Source organism: Haliotis cracherodii, unplaced genomic scaffold, assembly GCF_022045235.1.
Source record: "Haliotis cracherodii isolate W230 unplaced genomic scaffold, xgHalCrac1.p SCAF_19, whole genome shotgun sequence".
Classification (NCBI taxonomy): domain Eukaryota; kingdom Metazoa; phylum Mollusca; class Gastropoda; order Lepetellida; family Haliotidae; genus Haliotis; species Haliotis cracherodii.
The window spans coordinates 6,873,179-6,898,540 of NW_027266274.1; the positions used below are offsets into that span (position 1 = coordinate 6,873,179).

The 25,362-nt window shown below is 39.5% G+C and overlaps 1 protein-coding gene across 3 annotated transcripts; it reads left to right on the forward strand.

The window, feature by feature from the left end:
- The first annotated feature begins 602 nt into the window (after window positions 1-602).
- Window positions 603-25,343, forward strand: LOC139466716 (uncharacterized). 3 transcript variants are annotated; one of them, XM_071248361.1, is made up of 12 exons: window positions 603-896; window positions 5,732-5,847; window positions 6,469-6,521; window positions 7,982-8,045; window positions 9,543-9,622; window positions 10,594-10,650; window positions 11,760-11,841; window positions 14,417-14,541; window positions 15,469-15,529; window positions 17,021-17,122; window positions 18,905-19,125; window positions 19,703-25,343. In XM_071248361.1, the coding sequence occupies exons 1-11, from the start codon at window positions 868-870 to the stop codon at window positions 19,114-19,116; spliced, it is 981 nt and encodes a 326-aa protein (XP_071104462.1). In that variant the 5' UTR covers window positions 603-867; the 3' UTR covers window positions 19,117-19,125; window positions 19,703-25,343. The 3 variants fall into 3 exon arrangements, with proteins under 3 accessions (XP_071104462.1, XP_071104461.1, XP_071104463.1); XM_071248360.1 differs by having other exon boundaries at window positions 18,905-25,343; XM_071248362.1 differs by having other exon boundaries at window positions 18,908-25,343.
- The last annotated feature ends 19 nt before the right edge of the window (window positions 25,344-25,362 follow it).

Genomic DNA, 25,362 nt, shown 5'->3' on the forward strand with positions numbered 1-25,362 from the left:
CGTGGGGGATTTGTACACGTATTTAGTAAACAACCTTCAATAAACACTCAATTGTAGCCGTGGGGGATTCGTACATGTATTTAGTAAACAATATTCAATAAACACTCAATTGTAGTCGTGGAGGATTTGAACACGTATTTAGTAAACAACCTTCAATAAACACTCAATTGTAGTCGTGAGGGATTTGTACATGTATTTAGTAAACAATATTCAATAAATATTCAATTAAAGCTTAACAAGGATAATCTACATTTGACAAATTAACTGTTCATGATTGGTCAAACACGAGGGTTAATCTTTAATTATTTCCTTAATTAAGTGATAGTCTGGATTTCAGACAAACTGAGTGAATCATTGAGAACAATCTAATCCGACATTTCCCTCGGCCCCGAGCAGTGACGGGTTACACAGAGTGTACTGTATATCTTTGGATATTTTTCAGCATGAACTGCCCCAGCGATTGTGGACACATCAAACAACAGGCTTTTCTTAAAGACTTATGAAGCTTGCCACGGAGAATCTAGGGAACAACAGAGTTGTCGATCATTGCTGTCGGCAGGTGCTCGTTTTCAGACACTAGAGGGCGCTTTAACAGAAGGACGCTTCCTGTTAACAAATTAGTAAGGATTCGTCTGCACGGAAGCATAATTTGGTTCTTAAAATGTCCATTTAGATATTTTTGGCTGTCTGGGGTGTATTGGAATAAAAACGCTCTTATCACATATGCCCATTTGAATTGAAAACCAAAACGAGTGTTATTTTTTGCCCACTTCCAGAAGATTCTCGGAAAAGACAGTAAAGTGGTCGGTGTTTGTTTTGATTGTCGAACAATACATTGACTTCTCTGCTTTCACCAGAACAGATAATATGGACAAGGCTGCAAGAGCTGTTAGAAGGTATATATAAATATGTATTTCATCCATGTGGTAGTCTTCCTATGGTTGTTTGTTTTCAGGGTAATGCTTTGTTGGAATTCTCATGTAGGAAGGACGATGGACATTGTTGACATACTCCGGTCGCTTTTGAGATGACGTTTAGAATACCTGTTGTGACAGGTGATTTGCTAATCATGTCAGAATTTGAACGACTCTTTCTAGTATTATGGCGATAAGACCACATTTGAAAAATTTACGCAATCACGTCAATGGATTGTAAAACATAACACTTGATGTCCAGATACACATATCTCAGATCTGTTATATTCGTGTATCCATACAGGACATGTGGGAATCTGAGCACTGAGCAGTACACACAGTGACTCCTTGGTGCTGCAGCATTCATCGTATTGATGATAATGACTTTGAAAACATGTGGTCAAATGAATACGATGTTATATTGTCCTTTATGCTTGGAGGGTATATTGATTACCTTCCCTTCAGGATGGGAAAGTAATGCATGTTATTACTCTCAAAATATCTATTAATAGAGATATGTCTTCTCGTCACATGTGAAGATCCCCATACTTGCCGTAAAAGGTGACTATGCTTGTCGTAAGAGGTGGCTAATGGGATGGGGTGGTCAGACACGCGGACTTGGTTGATGCATGTCGTGGTATCCCTATTGCGTGGATTGATGCTTATGATGTCAAACACTGGATTGTCTGGTCCAAACTCAATTATTAACCGCCGTCATATAGCTGGAATATTGCTGAGTGCGGCGTTAAACAACAAACCAACAAGCAAACGTTTTGTAACTACTGTACATGTACGTAGCGGGGAATGGCCGAGTAACTCTCCATTCCTTCAAAATAATGGAGCAGAGGCCCATTATTCTTAAGGAATTGAGAGTTACGAGGATATTACCCTATTTAAAACTCATCCCTACTTTTACACTTTGACAAAATATTCTGTTGTGGAAAAGACAAATAAACCAGAACTCTTTGTTGTCTGTGTTTATATTGCGTGAGTCGCCCTTGCATGATACACAAGGAGTGTGTTCTCTGCCGTTGTTGCATGTGCGCCAAGCTCCATCGCGAGCTGACATTTACAGTGCATAGTACACAGCTCTTCTTAATTTCGTTGGGTCCTAAACTAGTATTTATCAATCGCTGCCATATTGTCAATACATGCTGACAGGAATAATAGGAAATATAGAGCCCAGAACAAGTATATATATATATATATTACCTGATTTGTATTTCTCGTCAAAGGTTTATCTGATTGCTATGAATATGAACATTGTTGTAGGTAACCTGCTCTAACACAATATTATATACATATCATTTTGAGCTTTTAAGCATCATGCAAAATTATGAAAACAGTTTATAGTTAATTTCACACGATTCCTTTATGTGCCGCCATAGCTGAGGTTGACAATTACATGTTCTCAAATCAAACGATGCGGGTTCGAACCCCGCTGGCAACACATGTTTTCGGAAAGAAATTGAAATTATTTACTTGTCAATGAATGTAGAAAATAGTTCCGTCTATTTCAAGAGGAAATTCATTCAAGTGTTGGTTCAAGATAATGGATTGTTGACAAACAACTCTCCATACTTGAAAAGTAATGAAGCGTTCCAACAATAGAACGACGTCACAGATGGGTTTAAAATCTGTTCCTGAGTTGTTACTGGTGTTAACATACATAAAATTGTAATCTTCAGTATTTGAGGAAATAAAGACAATCAAACATTCCAGCAGGGGTGTACTGTACCAGCTATTACATTACAAATGTGAAATCCCATTACATAATCCAAATGGGACAAACTTAAATTAAACAATTGTCTTGTCATGAGCATGGAAAATTTCAACATAATTGGTGCCAATTGTGTTATACAATAGGTATTGTATCGTGATTCAACATACTCAAGTATTATGTACATGATTATGATTTTGAGGAGATGGTGTAGTAGGCATATTGGGACACCTCTAGTGTAGTGCTAACATTTCCTGACGAGCTAATTTTGCTCATGGTCTTTGGAATATGTGCAACATGAAAAGAGGTTGTGATGTTGGAAAAGAATATTGGCAACAACTGGTCCTTGGCTATACTTGGTTGCCAGCCAGTGCATGTTTCAATATAGGTAGAGTTTTAGTTTCTTACATCATGTATATTTGAGTAATCCACGGTGGAAAATGAAACCCTAGGTACCCACACAGGCCTGGCTAAGGATAGGTCTTCATCAACCCATGCTTGCCGTAAGAGGCGACTATGCTTGTCGTGACAGGTGGCTAACAGGATCGAGTGGTCAGGTTCAGTGACTTGGTTGATGCATGTCATCATGCCGCAATTGCCTAGATGGATGCTCCTGACATCAATCCCCGGATTGTCTGGTCCAGACTCGCAGTCCTTCATCTGTCAGGCAGGGTACAGTGAAGTGTGAGACAAGTACTACAACTTGAGAACATTTCTGGCCTGAACAATCATGTGTTTTCATAGTAAATTCAGAACATGCTGAATGGGATAGATGTATTTTGTACAGCAGGTTGTGATGGTAATGTTGGGTTAATTTTTGTAATCCTTTTTCCACCGTCAGTATGTTGAAAAACTACTGTTATTTAAAGTTACACTGTGTTTGGGGGTGATGAAGATCATGTATTTAACTCAGTGCGTACACTGACCCTCAGCATGATAAGACTCTCATATCATTGTTCAGCAGTTATTTACAGAACTTCTGAAAGTCAAGGTAGACACTCAGACCAATACATGACTCAGTGACCATGTGACTCTCTTTAAGTTGAGACTGAGATGGGTATATGTTTTTTCACAAATACTCTCACCCTCTTCAACTGCATCTTTTAGTGATGGCAGGGCTTTGATCATGGTCTAAAACCATGGATGCATTACATTAATTGTGGATGAATAAGCCTGATAAGGATATCCTAGTTTGCCTGGAAACTTTGAGCTTGAAAATCATGGGCATGTGGACATTCCAAACTTTAACTGTGTTTCTTGTCTAACTTCTAATCCTGCTGATAGAAATGTCAATAAATAGAATATGGATGCTGTGGCCGAATTATCAATAAGGATTCAAGCGTCCCTTCGATGGTCTTCATACAAACTCTTTAATGAGTATGTAACATGTTTTGTAAATAATATCATCCTATGTGTTTCTTTATTTTTTATATTCGTTCATGGGTATGATTTAGAGAATTATGTTTCAGGCATGTTTCTGAGTGGGCTATTTATGTTAAACTGCAGCATGGTATCTCAGTGAGCTAGCACATGAAAAACACACATTACTTCGGACTAGTGAAAAGCAGCCACGCACACACATGCAGGCAAATCTATTTATTTGCCTATTTATGCTAGGTTTAACTTTCTGTTGTCTGTCATTTGTTTCCACATTGCGCACTAATCATGCTCATATGTTGAGCTCCAGGTGTCATTGGCATAATTAATTTCTTGGCATCATATAACAATATTTAGGCAATGTTTTTGTATTACCTGGTTAAGGGATCCGCCAACTCTAAATTTTACACATGTGGAATAAAATTTAAATTATTATTTTTTCTTCCCCCTTTTCTATAAAAATAGCATGAGCCCTTCTTTTATAAGGCATTACTCAACTGGTATAAAAGAGTATGTGCAGAATTATTTAAACTTTCCCCACTGGTTTGGTAGTTGTGGTTATTTTCTTTTGTAGTTGTGTATTTTGTTTACCGGGGTATTTTGTTTACCATTACAAAATAAGGCCTGGAGGTGGTCCTTGGGTTTTGTGTTGTAAATGTTTAGTCTAAGGGCCTCAAATCTTTAATTTTCAAAATTGTGGTTATCAGGTTATGACAATTTATGTATTATACCACAGTGATTAATCTACCATTCTCATTGGTCGGTATTCTAACAATGGCTTTGGAAAACGAGGTATAGATCTGTAAGCACATGGTAAGAGTTCCTGAAATTGAAATTCTTGATCATTATACAACGGTTCTGAATACCTTGGAGTAATGTTTAATTTTTGGCAAACATGGAAATGAGCCTTGTCTATCACATCTGCCCGAGGCAAGAGAGTTAACGGACTATAGACGTCCAGTTTCCCCCCTTGCCTAACAAGGCTGGTATTATTGAGTTACATTTTGGTTGGACTAATGAGTCTTATGCATAGTCCAATCAAAAAATCATGCAATGAAATCATAATGCTGTTCTTAAACTGTGATTTTGGCTGATTGCAGGATTTGCAAAGCATGTGCACCGCCAACTCCTTGCCAACACATATTTCTCAAATCTTTTCATGTTTTTAATCAAGGTGCTAATGTGATTTGATGTGCTTCCCGATGTAAGACCCGTTTTATCACAGAACAGATCTTGATTATCGATCAGATCATCTTTACTAGGCACCGCCATTTTGTTTGAAGCAAATGCAAGTGATACGAGAGGTGGAATCTGATTGGTCCATAGGAGAGGCATAGAAGGGACATAACTCGTAATAGTCAGTTCGGCAGGGGTGGAAACTGGACTTTTAAAGTCAGTTGACTCACTTGCCTCGGGAAGATGTGTATATCACTAGAAATGAGAAAGGGCTTTAATACCAATTTTCAAGTTTTAAGAAATGAGGGATAGTTAGTATTATGGAAATATTTGTGAACACAAGTGAAGTATCTAACTAACAGGGCTAGTATCAGCTTGATTGGTATTAGGACATGTATGCTGCATACTTTACCAAAACACCTTTGCACGTTTATGTTGTAAAGGGTAGTAGACTGAAGATGCTTTAACAAATCAGTGTTGGAAAATGTTGCTGTAGACAATGATAAATACATTATCAAATTATTCTTTGTTTGTTTATTTTCAGGAGTAGTGTTAAGTTGCTTTCTCTGAATGGAGGTCATGCTGACCTGAATGTGCTCATATCTGAGGTGAAGGACATGCGGAATACAGCCAAGGCTTTCATGAATGCCCAGTCAGCTGGTAGGTACACCCTCAAAGCCCTAGACACTGTGTAGACATCACCACCCATGGAGATCCGGGTTAGAACTGCTACTCAGCAACCCATTCTGTTTATAAGAGGCGCCAACGGGATTGGATGGTCAGACTCGCCGACTTGGTTGATGCATGTCATTGTACCACAATTACATAGATCGATGCTCATTATGTCATTCGAGTCTGGACCAGACAATCCAGTGATGGACATATGAGCATCGATCCCAGCAATCGGGATACGATGACATGCATCGACCAAGTCAGCGAGCCTGGCCACCCGATCCCGTTAGTCGCCTCTTTCGACAAGCATAGTCACCTGTTACGGCAATCATGGGTTGCTGAAGACGTATTCTACCCCAGATCTTCACGGGTCCTAAGCATACCGTAAGTTTGTAGTCATCGTGGTCATTATTCGCATTTTATACATGACAATCACGAGTTATCTTTGTCCAGATTGTCTGATATCACATTTGTGTTAATAGTAAATATTACCGGAAAAGTAAGAGGCCAGGTTTCAACATTACTTAATGATTGTAGTTTAACTTGACTTTTAGCAAACAATTACTTATCAATGATGAACCAATTTGAGAATGACATGTTTTGTTGTAGCTTCACAAGATCTCCTGAAGTGGGCTGCACATGAAGACAATCGTGCTATACAGGTAGGCAGCATTTGCAATCCAGTGACATCATGCTGGAGAAAAACATGGCTCCCTTGGATGCTTTTGTTGTGAGGCAACTTGGGGCACCACTGGCCATGTCGTCTTAGGCACTACTATTCACTGTGCAGAGTTGCATCCCTTGGGCATGCCAGGAACCTATGTTCATGGTTCAAATCCCAGTTCTCCCTGATTATGTTTCCAGGTTTGTCAGCACCATACCCGTGCTCGTGAGTTTCACTTAAGTTGTAAACATCTAAGACCTGCATTACTTTGGGCTTGCATCAAGCTGACATGCCGGGATATCTCTGGAATACTGAACAAAGCATCTGCATCACCATGTCTGTGAATTACTCGGTGATGAGTGATCACAGTCACTTTCAGACTTCAATGAGAAAGAGCCTTTGTTTTGGGGACCCAACCAACCCTGCTGTAAAAAGTTTTTTGTCAGTATATACACATAATTCTTCTGAATACAAAACGTCGATTACTCCAGAGCAGTAAATCTTGTATACTGTCATTAGATCATAAAATCTTTAGATTTTCAACAGAAGTCCTCTTCACTGTCAACCATCCATGATTAGTTGTGCCAATAATAATATCTCCCTTCCCAAGCCTCTTGTGCATGTGCCAGGTGGGATACCCCACTTCTTTCCAACATCTACACCTAGATGCAGAATATGGGGGGTCTCGATTTAAGGAACTGGAGTTGAGCTGCACCAGGTGCATGTTGACATGAAAAGCTGGTTGCACCAGACTAAACCAGGTTGCACCAGAATAAACCAGGTTGCACCCTGGTACCATTAATTTATTAAAGTTGAAACACAGACGCATAAACTAGTCTAAATAAGCAAAATCTCAGATTTATAATGACTGTGTAATGTGTCATGAATTACACATATTGCGATATTGACTGTGTTCAAAGATTGATGTGTGGACAAGTTAGAGGTAGTCAAATTCTCAAATATGAATATTTTGGAAATGCACTTATACATGTCGACATAAATATTGGGTTGCATTTTTCAATAATAGATTGCATTGATGCATGTTTTATGTTGCTAAATTGAGCCGTTTAACTAGATGAAGAATATTGGAGAACATGGAGAAGGGAAGGGGGGATTACTCCAGATGTATTAAAGGTATTCTTTGAACTAATAACAATGATAACTATTGTTTGATGATTCTTAAAATACAAACCTCTATTACATCATTGCCAAAATATAACTGAGGGATCGCTGGGTTCTGACATCAGTAATACCTTGGATACCCGAGGGATCGCTGGGTTCTGACATCTAGTAATACCTTGGATACCCGAGGGATCGCTGGGTTCTGACATCTTGTAATACCTTGGATACCTGAGGGATCGCTGGGTTCTGACATCTAGTAATACCTTGGATAGTTAGACTTCCATCCAACTTGGGTCTCTTCCCTCATGGTCACAATGCGCCATTTTGTTTTGTCAGGATGTGGCCAACCAGCTGGCTGAACTCAATCTAGTATGGACAGAAGTACAACGAGAATTTATTGGTGGGTACACATTTTCCAAACATTTACCATTTGTTGCAGCCTTTTTCCATTCCAGCTCTCAATGTTTGCGCCTAAAGTATTACCCTAACAATATCATCGACATCATCAGGGATGGAAATTAGCACTGGTTTGGACCAGTTTTGTTAATGTGAGAGTATTTAAAGGGCTTGTAGATTTTCAAACATTGTCGGGGTATTGCTATATTATGTTATTACTCTTCAGGCGAGAAGACATTCTTGGTTAATTTCCTTCCCTACTTGTTTTCTGGGAAATGTCAAGAACAATTCCTGAAAAACTTCAAGAAATGTATTTACATCATTGTACATAATGTGGTCAACCGAGTCTTTATCTCCAAAAATCATCTTTTCCATTGAACCTACATGTTTTTTGTGCACACAAGCTCCTTTCATCAGTGTACCATTTATTATAAGCAATGCCAGAGAGGTTTGGAGTTTGTAATGTTGCTTACTGTTTACAAATGGCAGGTGTGAAGTCCTTGCCAAATATTTTCAAATCTAGTGTAGTTGGGCATTATTTTCAGTAGATTTTAATCTTACTATTTGACCTAAAAGGGTATCTAGTGGGGCCTATTTTCACTATTGCATGACATGTTGCAGGCATGACACACATATAGCATCACCACAATACACAAGCGGTCAACACCACAAATTTGAGGTCTTGGTTAAAGGGAAAGGAGGCGACCTCAATGTGTTAAACAGATCTTATTTTTATGACAATATCTATAAACGTGAGCATGTTAAGTGTTATCTATTGCATCCTGTATGTTAATTTCATATTAATTACATTTGATAGTGTTAATTGTCAGACCTGTGAAGATCCGGGGTAGAATAGGTCTTCAGCAACCCATACTTGCCGTAAAAGGCGACTAATTGGATCGGGTGGTCAGGCTCGCTGACTTCATTGATACATGTCATCGATCCCAATTGCGTGGATTGATGCTCATGATGTCAATCACTGGAGTGTCTGGTCCAGACTCGATTATTTTACAGGCCACCGTCATATAGCTGGAATATTGCTGAGTGCGGCGTTAAACAACAAACAAACAAAAAACAAAGTTAATTGTGAGTATGAGATTAGTATAGCTAATCTTGAAATAACCATTCACACAGTGAAAACAGTCAGAAGCAGACAAGAGAATATTCTCGTAATTATATACTGTTTGATGAGTTGTGTCTATGCAAATGTTCTTACGGAACCTGAATGATATTAAAATATGAAATTGGGAAGATCCGGATTAGAATTTGTAATCAGCAACCCAGGCTTGTTGCAAGAGGCGACTAAGAGGATCGGGTGGTCAGGCTCGCTGACTTGGTTGATGCACGTCATCCAATCCCAATCACAGAGATGAAAGTCCATGATGTGTCTTGTCCAGACTTGTTTGTATACAGACTATAGTGATATAGCTGGAATATTGCTGAGTGCTGTGTTAAGCAACAAGCCAACAATCAATAAGATGTGAAATGACCTATTTTGCAGAGCACATCAAGGAGTACAAACATATGTATGAGATGGTCCTGGAGGGAGAGAAGCATGTTGCCCATGCCAAAACCAACTTTGTAAGTTACGTCTGTTGTAATTTATTTCTTGCCTTCAAGATGTATTCTTTTTTGTAAAGTCTGGGTCCCTAAGCCTAAGATGATCGTATCTCCCATACTAGGTTTATTATTGTCATAGAACTAATATCACTTTGTGAAACAGACCCTGGATTGGTTGGAAGGTAGGAGAACAACAAATATAAAAGACATTTTTATATTTGTGTCTGTTCTTCAAAACATTACCGGTATCTGAATATATTGTATCGCCATGTTTGTCAGGTCTGCAGTACTCATAGTGTGCACATTTACATTTGGTCAGCACGCATGTCTGCGTTCAAAAAATATTTTGTGTATATTTAACTGCTTTCCCAATTGTTATTAGTGTCAGTGGAATGGTAAGCCCATTTCTTTTGAAGTATTCTACTTATGGTCTTACTGATAAGTTTTTGGCAGACGTATCATCAGGATAAATATTGTGATGTAACCAATTCAGATCAAATAATATGATGAGTAAAAAAGCAGTAGTTGTTTCAGCACTGGTAGGCACTGAGAGTCAGAAGGTATTGAAATGTACTAGAAGCAGTACCGTATTCAACATAATAAGCGCCCACGGGGATATTTGCTTATATATTGGCAAGTGAACAATCCCAATTAGCACCCCTTCCGATTGATCAGTGTACATAACGCTTATTGAATCGTGTATAATACGCACTCGTGTCTTATATGCACCCTTAATTATGGGCAATTAAATTCAGGGGAAATATATCTGTCGTATGTAAACAGTTCAGACTGTCAGCATAAACCATGAAACTTATCTTTCAACTCTGTTTTTTCCACCAAAATAATATTCTAATAAGAGCCCCCTATTTCTAATTTTGAGAGCTCCCTGAGCGCTTATTACGTCGAATACGGTATTTTCTATTTCATAAGCAGTACCGTTTTCCTGTGTTGTCGTGTCCAGTTTGTAGTAAATATACATGCCTCTCTCCCAGGCTTCGTGTGAGCAGCGTGAGGTGAAGATTAGGAAAGAATTAAAGAAGGCCTTCAAGGTAGGCAATGGGAAGTGGGTCATTGTTGACACAACTTCTTGTAACAGGCATACGTCAACACTATTGACACTAGGGGTGAAATGATGCATCGATGCACCAGTGCATCGGGAGTTTTCATGTGAAGATACAATACACTATACGTCTTTCTCTGTATCGATATAAGACATACACTTGCTGAAATGAATTACTTTCTACTCGTTTAATGACCCCTGGCATCTTAATCCGTCAGATATAGGAAAATGTATTGGAATTAGTGTTTCAAGTTCACTACTAAAATAGCCATTACAAACATGTGTCTACAGCTAGCTTTTCCTTTTGAACCTGCTCTGAAATATTTATTGTCAAAAAGTTTCCATTCGATTTGACTTAAATATGTGTATTGCTATACGTATCATATCATCACCTATCCACCGTGGCCTTGCTGTATAGTTTCACCCCTAATTGATACCATATTGTTATGCCATGAAATGCAGTTTTATTTCATATAGCCAATTCCTTATCTCACCTGCTCAGAAACAATTGCAGAAATGTTGTTCTTTTATGTGTTTAAGGCAAGATCAATATTTTTACTTGTGTTACCAACCTAAATATCGCAAAAGTGGAAAAAGTATTTCAAACTCGTCTTGGGTGAAGTGTGTCAGTAATACAATACTTGACAAAGTAGACACAATGTATGGATAATGACTTCTTTATTTACTGTAAAGGTAACGTTTCAGTTCAGATCCTTATACCGTTATCAAGCAAGGCAAGGGTGCTTGACAACAGTATAAGTATCCATACTGATACGTTGTCAAGCAAGGCCAGCCTGTTTGACAACGGTATAAGGATCAATACTGAAACATTGTCAATCAAGGCAAAGCTGCTTGACAACAGCATAAGGATCAATCCTGAAACATTGTCAATCAAGGCAAGGCTCCTTGACAACAGTATAAGGATCAATACTGAAACGTCAATCAAGGCCAACCTGCTTGACAACAGTATAAGTATCTGTACCTAACGTCGCCTGTACAGTATTAAAGAAGTTGTTATCCATACATTGTGTCCACTTTGTCATCCGTTAACTTCTAAGTAATGCCTTTCAAACAATTCATTGCCATACCTGTTTTTAGAAAGCAACATCTGCTGAGCTACAGAGTTTGGAAGGAAGGTTATCTCAAGCTGAAAGAGCCAAAGACTTAGCTCAGGTGGAAGGTAAGCTGTAACAATGAGTTGTTGGTTAGGATGAGAATCTCCTGCAGCACGTACCCACAGGGAAGGATGCTGCTCGACAGTAGGCTCAGCTGAAACTGGGCAGTTTACCTTTCACACAGAAAACAAGTTTCTGGACTCTTGACAAGATGATGAGAGCACAGAAACTCTTGCCCCAGGAGTAGGTGTGTGTGACAGGAGGCAAAGTGTGCAGTTTCTTCTGCCACCATGTTTAGCACATATATCAGTCTTCGACTTGGGCATCTTCAGAAACAAATCCAAAGCCTGAGTCTCATAAAATCTGTTCGGTCTAGTAAACTCCGCTAATAATACAGGTCTATTTCATGACACTAAATCTCCCGAAAATGTGGCTAAGAACCTTATTTGGGCTGGTAGAGTCAGAAGTTTATGGCACAGACTTATATATGCACTGTTTCGCTCAAGGTAAAAATAAAGCATGTATAAATAAAAAAAGTTTTGTTTGTGCTTTGAAAGCATACAGAAGTTGATTGTTCTGAGTGGATAATTAATTAACATAGGTTATCTCCTGGTCTGCCAGGATCAATTGATGGTGATTGACTTCTTGACCTGTGAGCCCCTCGGTTCTCTGGCTTCATCAAAATATTACTAAACATCTCCTGGTTGCCGCTCTATATGAGACTGACTACCAGTACATGACTGAAAGACTGGGTTGCATCCAAAATACCTCACTCAATGAACGTCAATGTTACGTCAGTGCACTTGCATTAGTATTCTGCGGTAGAAACTAACATTTTTAGTCCATTAGTCCTTATAATAATAACAGATAGCAAAACCCTTGGAAATGTCAAATTTCTACTAGTCCTTATGATACCTTAACTATAGGCAGTTTGGCAAGGACTACAGGACTACTGCCAATTTCTAACGCTGGGAATCCATGTTCTGTGCTGGGTTTATTCTTCTCTTTTATGTTTTTATCAATGTCACTATTGATAGAGGTCTGTCACAGTGAAAGTATTTAAGAAGTCCAATGCCATGAGTCCCCCAAGAAAAGAGTTATCCTCGTTTACAGTCCAATTATGTCCTGTTATGTCCCATTATGTCCCTTCATGTCCTGTTATCATGAGCCATGGTTATGTCCCTTCATGTCCTGTTATGTCCCTTCATGTCCCGTTATGTCACATTATGTCACATTATGTCCTGTTATGTCCCTTCATGTCACATTATGTCACATTATGTCCCTTCATGTCCCGTTATGTCCCGTTATGTCCCGTTATGTCCTATTATGTCCCATTATGTCCCTTCATGTCCCATTTTGTCCCGTTATGTGCCTTCATGTCCTGTTATGTCCCTTCATGTCCTTTCATGTCCTGTTATGTCCCATTATGTCCTGTTATGTCCCTTCATGTCCTGTTATGTCCCGTTATGTGCCTTCATGTCCTGTTATGTCCCATTATGTCCCGTTATGTCCTATTATGTCCCTTCATGTCCTGTTATGTCCCATTATGTCCCTTCATGTCCTGTTAGGTCCCGTTATGTCCCTTCATGTCCTGTTAGGTCCCGTTATGTCCCATTATGTCCTGTTAATTCGTCATGGTTGAATGCATATGATTATGTTGGTGTGTCAATGAGTATGTCGAATAAACAAAATTAAGTATTATCAACGCTTTAGTTCGAAACTTATGAAACTACATGCTTCATCAGAACGATACATGTACTTTGTAGGAAAATAGTCAAAAAGGGAATTTTTATTCCTTCTTTATTCCTTCATTCATTCATCGTGTTCATTGACAATGATATTGGGGGCGGTCGGTCAGCCTTTTGGTTAATGTGTTAGATCGTCACGCCGAAGACCCAGGTTTGATTCCCCAAATGGGTACAATGTGAGAAGCCCATTTCTGGTGTCAACCGCTGTGATATTGCTGGAATATTGCTAAAAGTGGCATAAAACCATACTCACTCACTCGACAATGATATTGCAAGTATAACATTTCCATATTTTGACTAAAATAGAGCAATTATTCACTCACTGCTCTTTACTCCTTTGCATTTATCACATCAACATGATTAAAACATGTTTATGTGTCTGGGTGACAGTTTTTGTGGTGAATAATCCTGTTTGGTTGGAATTTGCAGCCACTAGTTGTCCCATCTCCCATCAAAACACGGGGCTGTGTACATACGTTCAGATGACCATGGATTAACAGCCTTAGAAATTGGCACTCGTCCTGTAGTCCTTGCCAAACTGCCCAACAGTTAAGGTATCATAAGGACTTGTAGAAATTTGTCATTTTTAAGGGTTTTGCTCTATGTTGTCATTATAAGGACTAGTGGACAAAAACTGTTAGTTTCTACCACTGATTAAGCTGATCACGATGTCAAATTAGTACAGCTGATTATGAATGATTTCAGCAATCTGTTTCAAATCAGGTGTGTCTAGAGTCTGAGTGAGACTGGTGGATTAACAAGTCTAAACAGCACTGATGTTTTCTGTTTCCATCATTAGTGTAGGATAAAGCTGATTGTCGGATTAACAAGTGTCCGATTAACGGGACTGTATTCATAAATCAGTGCTGAGTTTTAAAAACTTCTGTTGCAGTTGCTGATAGAGTGCATGAAAATGAAGCAGTCAAACTGATCCGAATCAAAGAGGGACTGCTGAAAGTGTCTGATGCTTATTGTGATTTTTCCAAAAAGTGTTCTGTGATATTCGATGCACAATCTGTAAGTAGAACCATTGAGCTCATGATTGTATGTATGGCTGTGACTTTGTTTTTTTTCTTCATGCTATTTCAAGATCCCTCAGATAGCAATATGACAAGAAACACATGTGTTTTGACATGTTACGTTTCATCATGTATTGAGACCCATGAAGATCCGGGTTAGAATAGATCTTCAGCAACCCATCCTTGTCAAAAGAGGCTTGTTGTAGGAGACGACTAACAGGATCGTGGGTCAAGCTCAAAGACGTGGTTGATGCATGTCATTGTATCCCAGTTTAGCAGATCGATGCTCATGATGTCAATCACCGGATTGTCTGGTCCAGACTCGATTATGTACAGACCACCGTCATAGCTTGAATATTGCTGAGTGTGGCATTGAACAACAAACAACAAGAACAGATGTATTGAATTTCAAGAGATGATACATGTGTTGTTTCAGCTCATCACTTATTTAGCTGATTTAGCTACAAGAACTGTAGGACTTTAGTACGTTTCGTTGAATGTCGTTTTGAACAGTAGCTCGGTTATATCGGCATTGTGATTGTTTTCTAAACCATTATGAACTCCTCTGGCAGATTCAGAGTGGGTGCCACCTTCCCCCTTTTCAGACATGTTAACTTCACCCTCCATAGTCACATACGTGCACCCCACCATTTTCAAATTCCTGGATCTGCCTATGAAATCAACAATAACATTGAGAATTATGTTGACATTACCATATATTTGCTGCTGTCATCTTGTCATGGAAATGACAAAAAGAACTGTTGTATGTTTCATTCAACCCCACTTTGAACAGTATTTCAGTTAGACATGTTAGATGTCTGCACTGTGCATGTTATGACAACCATAATTAAAGACACAATTAGAAGTGTGGCAAACAACTGTTTGAAATGAAGACATTTTGCTGTAATAGAAACTTTGTTTGTAGCAAATAGCCCACCAACTGCCTGATGTACATGGCCAAGATCTGGGAGACATCAAATACACAGGTGAGATGGAGATCCTGTTCACAGTTGCCACAAGTGCTGGAGTCAGCTCCCATGACCTTATCTCTTGAGCAGTCTTCAACTCTTGCTGCTACTCTGAAACCCAAGTCTAGTCAAATTCTGTCCATTCTACCAAGCACAGCTAATAAAAGTCCATAAATAAGGCTAAAAAAATAAAAGAATTAGTTCTCAGGCAATGGCTTTTGAAAACATAGTGCAGGCAGGTGGTGTTTTTTAAGGGTTTTTTTGCTTGTTCAAACTAGTATGTTACCAAATAAGCAGTTGTATACCATCAACCTGGGAAAGGGCCTCCCTATGTAATCAAGCTTACAAACTCCTATTGCCGCCATGACCATAACACGAGATGCGCAGTAACGCAGTGCGCATGTAAAAGGAAGTAGCTGTGTGCTATATTGTTAGGATTTTTTTGGGTTTTTTTCAAAATTGAAATAAAAATGAAACGTGAGGCAGACTTAATGATGATGCAGGTTCTTTTAACCTAATCCTAAAATCTGCTGAAAATGATGTTAAAAGCCATGTTCAAATCCTTGAGTAAGAAATTCGGCACCATCTGCAGAAGGGGAACCCTGTATGTTGGAATAGGCTCCCAATCCTTATCAGAGGTGACTATGTTGGTGGTCAGACTTAGAGACTGAGGTCATTGTGTGTTGTACCTCCACAGCATGGGACATGGCTCATGCTGTCAACCACTGGTTACTGGACCAGACTTGATTATGTACAGACCACTGCCGTTTGCCTTGAACACTTTTGGACAGATTAGGTTTTGGCTTACCTATTGGAATTAACCCAATCAAGGTGGAGGGGAATGTTATTGCTTTGTGTTGGAGTGAGTGAGTGAGTGAGTTTGGTTTTACGCCGCTCTTAGCAATATTCCAGCAATATCACGGCGGGGGACACCAGAAATGGGCTTCACACATTGTACCCATGTCGGGATTCGAACCCGGGTCTTCGGCGTGACGAGCGAATGCTTTAACCACTAGGCTACCAGACCGCCCCGCTTTGTGTTGGAATGTGTTTAGATGTCTTTATGATATTTAATTCAACATGTTGGTCACTGCGGGTTCAGCCCACCATGGGTTTGTCTGGTCGGTTCTCCTTTACTGATAGTTTATATATGGCTGTAATGTTGGTGTCAAGGTCCTGAAACAGTATTTGGTATATTCACACTTCTCAACTCCTGGGACTGCCGGAGTGGAATAGGTCCCAGCAACCCATGCTGGTCGTAAGAGGCGGCCAAATGGATCGGTTGGTCAGGGTCGATGACTTGGCTTGTAGCGTGTCAACATACCCCGACATTCACGATATCACTCACTGGATTGTCTGGTCCAGACTTAATTATATAGGCCAACGTCATATAGCTGGAATATAGCTGAGTGTGGCGGTAAACAACAGACCGGATGGTTAAGTGTAACTGAAATTATCAAACGTATGTTGGAGTTGAGAATTACCAATCTGCTGTTTATGTGTTCCTAGGGTCCGGGACTACCAAGTTTTACGTACAGGAAGCCAAGGAGAAGATCCGCCAGTGTCGTCGCCAGTCACACAACTTCCATTCACCTCAACAGCAGAATTATGGTAAGTGGCGATATGTCAGCTATATGTCATCTCTCTTCTTCTTTGCTGAATCAGTTTCATCGAACCCTGAGGGCATGGACTGTTCCCCATTGTGTCAATGTGGATTGTCTGGTTAAGACTCTTTTATTGACAGACTGCCATTATTCATAGCTGGAATATTGCTGAGTAGAAAGGTTTGCCAGTATCCTTAGACCTATGAATGTCTAAAGAGCTGGTGACAAAAGTGTGGACTACAAATTGTTTGCCCGGACCCTATTGTTACAGGCTGTGATGAAAACAGACACCATGTTACAGGCTGTGGTGATTACAGACTCTATTGTTACAGGCTGTGGTGATAACAGACCATATTGTTACAGGCTGTGATGAAAACAGACACCATGTTACAGGCTGTGGTGATTACAGACCATATTGTTACAGGCTGTGGTGATTACAGACTCTATTGTTACAGGCTGTGGTGATAACAGACCATATTGTTACAGGCTGTGATGAAAACAGACACCATGTTACAGGCTGTGGTGATTACAGACCATATTGTTACAGGCTGTGGTGATAACAGACCCTATTGTTACAGGCTGTGGTGATTACAGACTCTATTGTTACAGGCTGTGGTGATAACAGACCCTATTGTTACAGGCTGTGATGAAAACAGACACCATGTTACAGGCTGTGGTGATTACAGACTCTATTGTTACAGGCTGTGGTGATAACAGACCATATTGTTACAGGCTGTGATGAAAACAGACACCATGTTACAGGCTGTGGTGATTACAGACCATATTGTTACAGGCTGTGGTGATAACAGACCATATTGTTACAGGCTGTGATGAAAACAGACACCATGTTACAGGCTGTGGTGATTACAGACTCTATTGTTACAGGCTGTGGTGATAACAGACCATATTGTTACAGGCTGTGATGAAAACAGACCCTATTGTTACAGGCTGTGGTGATAACAGACCCTATTGTTACAGGCTGTGGTGATAACAGACCCTATAGTTACAGGCTGTGGTGATAACAGACCCTATTACAGGCTGTGGTGATAACAGACCCTATTGTTACAGGCTGTGATGAAAACAGACCCTATTGTTACAGGCTGTGGTGATAACAGACCCTATTGTTACAGGCTGTGGTGATAACAGACCATATTGTTACAGGTTGTGGTGATAACAGACCCTATTGTTACAGGCTGTGGTGATAACAGGCCATATTGTTACAGGCTGTGGTGATAACAGACCATATTGTTACAGGCTGTGATGAAAACAGACCATATTGTTACAGGCTGTGGTGATAACAAACCATATTGTTACAGGCTGTGGTGATAACAGACCATATTGTTACAGGTTGTGGTGGTATAGCTGGAATCTTGCTGACATGGAACAACGTTCAGTTATTCAGTCTTGTTCACTCCATAACAAATATCTGATTGTATGAAAGTTTATGTCTTGCAAGTTGAATGGTGTGGAGTAGACAGTGGTTAAGGTGTTTCCTACTCACTTCTGGTTTGCATATGTGTGAGGTCCATTTTTGGTGTTCTCCTCCCTGCTATAACTGGAATACTGCTTAATCTGTGTTAAATCTATTTGCTCACTTTCAAGTTAAAGTCAATCGCGCCTAAATGGCATACGTTCCAGGTTTGTTTCCCCACATGGGTACAATGTGTGAAGCCCATTTCTAGCGCCTGTTGAGTCAATGTCCTCTGCTTTGCTATCAGTGCAATTCTGCTAAAAACGATATAAAACCTGCTCATATTAACTTTTCATATATCATTGATAATCATTTCAGCAGATCCTCCACCACCTTACTCACCTAATGACCTAATTGAGAGTGAGCAAAGTCCATACAGTCCTTCCCGAACATCGGAGGAAGGGGTGTCACCACGGCGACGCTCCAACATGTCCTGGCAGGGTCGACAGGACACCATGGAGGAAGAAGTCGGGGTCGACAGCGACTATGAGGCAGATCTTACTGGAGCAATGGGCGGGGCACAGATTTAAGACATTTCTGTGAGATCAGTGGTTCAGTGAAACTCTGTTAATCTTCATCCAGAAAGTCCACCCTCCACAGAAACTAAACATCTACATATACACAAATGTCTTCACTCCGTAACAATGGAGTAAGCTAGTGGTTTAACGTTAAAGTATTTGCTGATTGCGCCTTCGGGTTCGATTCCTCACATGGGTGCAATGCGTGAAGCCCTTTTCTAGTGTCACGCACCTCGATATTGCTGGACTACTGCTAAAAGCATCGTACAGCACTCACGCACTAAAACAATGATTCATAATCCATAAATCTGATAATCCAGATTATTCACTGGAAAGATTATCCAGATTAACAGAGTTTAACTGGATTTGATTTGATGCATAAAGATACGTAAGGAATTTTATTGATCATTTTCAGCTGATATTTGTGAATAAGTGATGCGGCTGAGCATGTATCAAGTGTATTCAAGATACAGTGTAGCTTTCTTGAGAAGATGCAAGCCCCCTTGTTGCTTACGTTTGTAAAAAATGTGAAGTGATAAAAATGTGACTTTCCTCTTTACAGGAGTTTTTATGCTTGCTGTCATACTGTCTATTTCAGCACAATCAAGTTACAATCACAAGCCCTGACTAAGAATTGGTGGTGTCCAATGGTTAGGAACAACCTTATGAATGATCTTCATCCTGTGAATGCCAGGAATGGTACCTCTGTCATTGATTTCATTTTTTACTTTTACAAATTGTTTGACATGGATGTGTACATCTCAACCACCATATGTCTTTGTAGATTTGACCAACACAGTGATAACAAGGCTTCCTTATACACTTTATTGTGTGTTTTTGTGTTTGTTGCAGTGTTTACTGTGACTAATCCTGCTTATTGCAAACCAATCTTCTTTAAGTATTTATTGATATGCTTATGGGGCAGTGGGGTAGCTAGTGGTTAAAGCGTTTGTTCGTCACACTGACGCCCCGGGTTTGATTCCCCAAATGGGTACAATGTGTGAAGCACATTTCAGGTGTCCCTGCTGTGATAGTGCTGGAATATGCTAAAAGCAGCGAAAACCATATTCACTCACTCACTAACTGACTGATATGCTTTGATGATGGTTAGAATATAGTGCTAGATTTGAATGTCAACTTGTTTTGGCTGCGCTGAAACCACGTGTCTACCTTAACGAAAACATTCAATTCTTAATTTCTGTTGTTTTTGTATTGACAGTGTGTAATATGTGCCTAAAATTTCTGTCATATTTAGAAACATATTTGCTAAACATTTATCAAGACATTACATACTGCAGTATTTACTTGGTTTTTTCAACATTATCATGTCATTTTTTCTTATATTCTATTCCATATAATTCAAGATGTGATATATATTTGAATGACCCACAGGCATGATATGATATAGATTGGGAAAAAAAGAATCACATACATATGATATTTTCATATAGTGTGCCATGTCTTGTATTATTCATTATCAGTTGTCAGGAGCACATTGTCAATCCCTAACCAGCATGTAAATATTGTTACCAATGGGTCATCAAATCGTTGATGTAAATATCCGGAGTATAGATCTGATATTGGGAAAGATCTTCAGGAAATCAGCATTGCAGTAAGAGCCAAATCTTCTGGTTGCCATGGTTACATGGTTTCGATTTTTGATCAAACTTGTTATTGTTGTTACTCTGAGCTGTGCTCAGCAACCTTGTATACAAGGCTTTGAATGTGTAATGGTGTTGTCAGTTTTAGTGTTTTAATAAGTATGGTGAATTCAACATTCAGCATATATAGTCTGTGCCAAGAGCTGTTGAGTCTTCTAGCCCTGAATATGTATTTTGGCGTTATTTTCGGTAGATTTTAGTCTAACTATATGGACTAGTACAAGCTGATCTTGCTAGACATATGAAACTTTACTTGACACAGGTTTCAGGCTAGTGGCTATAAGTGCAGACTATATATATATACATATGTGTAACAGAGTGTAACAATGTATTTGACCCCAGTAGTTGAGATGTGTCAAATGATTAATTGTCATAGAACAGGTTTATATCTGCAGCTATATCAAACTGTTGAAAGGGTTTGTTTTTGCCAGTGACAGCAGCTGACAGTTGTGTTTTAGTGCATATGGATAACCAGATACTGTGTAGATACATAAAAACATGGTTTAGAGGACATATGGTTATGACATGTGATTAATATGGTTGATGATATTTCACAATTTACTTAAATAAACCCTACTCACAAATTTAGTTTTTCTTGTATAATCTTTTGCTGCAATGATGAATTGATGTCTGGTGATGTTTCATTCAGTAAACCGAAACATCAAGACCACAGGAGTTGCTTGTCCAGCCATCCATACTGGGTTGACAGGGATGAAACCTTAAACTCGGCCAGGGTTGACAGGGATGAAACCTTACACTCGGCCAGGGTTGACAGGGATGAAACCTTAAACTCGGCCAGGGTTGACAGGGATGAAATCTTAAACTCGGCCAGGGTTGACAGGAATGAAACCTTACACTCGGCCAGGGTTGACAGGGATGAAATCTTAAACTCGGCCAGGGTTGACAGGAATGAAACCTTACACTCGGCCAGGGTTGACAGGGATGAAACCTTAAACTCGGCCAGGGTTGACAGGAATGAAACCTTACACTCGGCCAGGGTTGACAGGGATGAAATCTTAAACTCGGCCAGGGTTGACAGGAATGAAACCTTACACTCGGCCAGGGTTGACAGGGATGAAACCTTAAACTCGGCCAGGGTTGACAGGGATGAAATCTTAAACTCGGCCAGGGTTGACAGGAATGAAACCTTACACTCGGCCAGGTTTGACAGGGATGAAATCTTAAACTCGGCCAGGGTTGACAGGAATGAAACCTTACACTCGGCCAGGGTTGACAGGGATGAAACCTTAAACTCGGCCAGGGTTGACAGGAATGAAACCTTAAACTCGGCCAGGGTTGACAGGGATGAAACCTTAAACTCGGCCAGGGTTGACAGGGATGAAATCTTAAACTCGGCCAGGGTTGACAGGAATGAAACCTTACACTCGGCCAGGGTTGACAGGGATTAAACTTTAAACTCAGCCTGTGCCAAAAGCTTTTGAGTCGGTAGCCCGAACATGGTTCTTTACATATTTTCAGTAGATTTTAGCGTTAAATGGGCTGTTGTTATCTGAGCTTACTAGACAGAAGAGAACTTTACAAGACTCTCGGGCATTAGGACTAGTGACTGGAGTTTCTTTGAGGAGTCTGGGTCAGAATAGGACCCTAGCACCTCATGTTTGTTGACAGAGCAGACTAAATTGGGTGGTTAGGCTCTCGGGCTGGGACGAGTTTACAACCCAGGTACTCAACCCCTATTACCCATCACTACACAGGTACCCACTGTAGGTCTCAAGAGTTGGTACATCATGGCCAACTGGGAATTGTTTTACCTGAAGCCCTGGCAAATGCTATTTAAAACGATCAGATTATGCATACACTGAAGTCGATTGAAGTTATATCTTTACTCAAATGTATAAAAGTCAGAAACAATGCATGCATAACCAGTAAGAAATGCATCCATAAGTGACTTTTATTGTTATTGTATTGAAACAATATATCACATGACTAACCCCGGGTCCAGGTAGTCATGTGAGTACCCGGATCCTACTCAGAACCAACAGGCCCGAGCACCCAAGTTTCCCATCCCAGCAATATTAGGCTCTTTTACTGGGTTGATTTGAGATGACCTAACTCTGATAGAATAGATTGTTGCCTGTGTTTTCAGTGACAGTTTTGTCTGGTCCAGACTGTTACTAAATTGTGCTTGATATACCGTATTCGACGTAATAAGTGCCCTGGGCACTCTCAAAATTAGAAATAGGGGGCCCTTATTAGAATATAATTTTGGTGAGAGAGAAAAGATCGTAAATTGAGTGGTTTCTGCTGACAGCCTGAAATGATACAAAAGAAAAATCTGTGTGTATATACATGACAGATATATTTTCCAGAATTTAATTGCCCACAATTAAGGGTGCATATAACACACAAGTGCATATTATATACAAATAAATAAGTCTTGTGTACATTGATCAATCGGAAGGGGTGATGTGATAATTGGAATTGTTCACCAGCCAATATATCAGCAAATATCACCATGGGCGCTAATTAGAGCGGGGCACTTATTACGTCGAATACGGTAGGTGGTATTTCTGATATGGATAACTTGGCATTAAGTTTATTGCCATATTACTCGCCAAGATGAGGTCACATGTTATTTGACAGAAACACATATTAGACGTTATTTTATGGCAGTTTTCATATCATACCCCACATCAGCCTTTTTATCATATACCATAACATCAAATTGTAAAATGTATCCATTCATAAAAAACAACTATAAATTCTGTATATGTCTGTGAAAAACAGAAAGAAAAAAAATCACTTTTTTTTGGAAGACATTGTCACGGGAAAGCTAGCCGAGCAGACACCTCACCATGGGACATAACTCTAAATCCTTACCACCTGGGCTGATATTGATTGCCCATTCAAAATGCATTGACAAGCCATATCAGCCCGGCAGGGGGCATGATATGGGTCTGGTTATTACACCCCTGGTGATATGACCGTCTCCATGTTGGCTCTATCGCATATGCAAAATGCCTCCTATCATTGATGGGTATTTGATAATTTATGGTATTGACTTGAGTTAAGAAACTTAGAATGAGATTTACCCACAAGTGGTATTCCCAAAACAATCAGATGCTTCTTGGAACCTCCTAACATTATTGTAGCTAAAATAGTTTGATATGTTGAATCTGCTGTTGTCTTTCTATTATATAATAAAACAATTATAGACTTAGTATTTCCATGTTTATAATTTGTGAAACTTCATATTGATAATAGAGACTTTTATACAAGCATGTGTGTCATACCAAAGACGTATATATGTCCGTGGTCATACTAATTTAACGAAAAGAGTTTCAGAATTCTTGTATTTCCCAAGCAGGGGTTATTCTTACACGAGTTGCGTAAAACCAGTATGATACACGTGATAGTGTAATGATTTCTTTGCCCAATAGCTCCTTTTAGAAAAAATGAACGGGTAAAAGCACCATCTTAGAAAACCACAATTGCAATGATGTCAATAATCTTTGTCTTTGACATTGTTTCTAGTGTAAGGTCATTTCGACCTAAGGTCACAATAAGATTTGAATGACAAATGCCGTCCGGATGATGTTACAATACACTGGTGTGCTATTTGCACTAGTGCACACACAATTTTTGTGAACTGGGTTATTTCTAAGCCTCTGGTTAATAAAGAGTGTTGGCATCTCATTAGTTTCCTGACAGAAAAAATTGTCATAATTAATTGTCAATTTGTAGCACTGATTATCAATATGAATATAAGTGCAAATCTGCACAAACCTGTCGTGGGAGATACACCAAATGAAAGTAGTAGGGTCAAATACAGTATCATTTATGATGAAAATAGATATACATTCAAGTCCCGTTAATCCGACATCGATGGTTGCATATAATTATGTCGGAGTAACAAGTATGTCGGATAAACAAAATTTAGTAGCATCAACGTTCGTGATCGAAAATCGGACAACTACACGATATATAAGGATTCAAACATGTAATAAAAAATATAAAATTAATATTCATATTGTTATGTTACCGTTTTATCATTTTTGTACTAACTACCGGTAAACTTACTTATATTACATGTCAGTTTTGTATTCAAACTTTTAGCTGCAACGTCCGTCATGTTTTGAGCTATGATGTTCTATTTCATGCAGCTCATGCTGCTGTTTTTGTAGTGCAAAATAGTTTCTATATACTGGTATGTGGTCTCAGAAAAAACTCACCTACATGCAATGCTTTCATTTCTAAAAGTAAAATTCATGAAGCCTGTGTAGCACTTTTCTTTAGTACAATATTCATTAGTCCAGCCTAATAAGCAACAAATTATCTCTTCGTGTTGTTTCAGCATGACCCTCCTGAAAGATGTGTGCACCCTTCTGTCAGTTGTGTGGGGTCATCCACACCATCTTCACCATCCACAATGTGGATACATTTACTCAGGATAGGGCTCCATGTGGGCAAGCATTGTATCTTCAGTTGTTGGATAGTACTAGTTACCTTGGTGGGCCCGAGTGTCCCAATGGTCTAGTGTTGTAGAAATCCCCTGGACAGGATCTGCGAGTGGCTTCATATCCCAGATTTACCAAGATTATAGTCCTGCAGTGTGGAATAACTCAAAACCAATCTA

What these genes read in the sequence shown, in the direction of transcription:
- LOC139466716 (XM_071248360.1), top strand. Translation starts at nt 868, where the DNA reads ATGGACAAGGCTGCAAGAGCTGTTAGAAG. An exon ending in TGATATTCGATGCACAATCT is followed by an intron (nt 14,542 to 15,468) that starts GTAAGTAGAACC and finishes CTTTGTTTGTAG; the next exon opens with CAAATAGCCCACCAACTGCC. An exon ending in ACCTCAACAGCAGAATTATG is followed by an intron (nt 17,123 to 18,904) that starts GTAAGTGGCGAT and finishes TAATCATTTCAG; the next exon opens with CAGATCCTCCACCACCTTAC.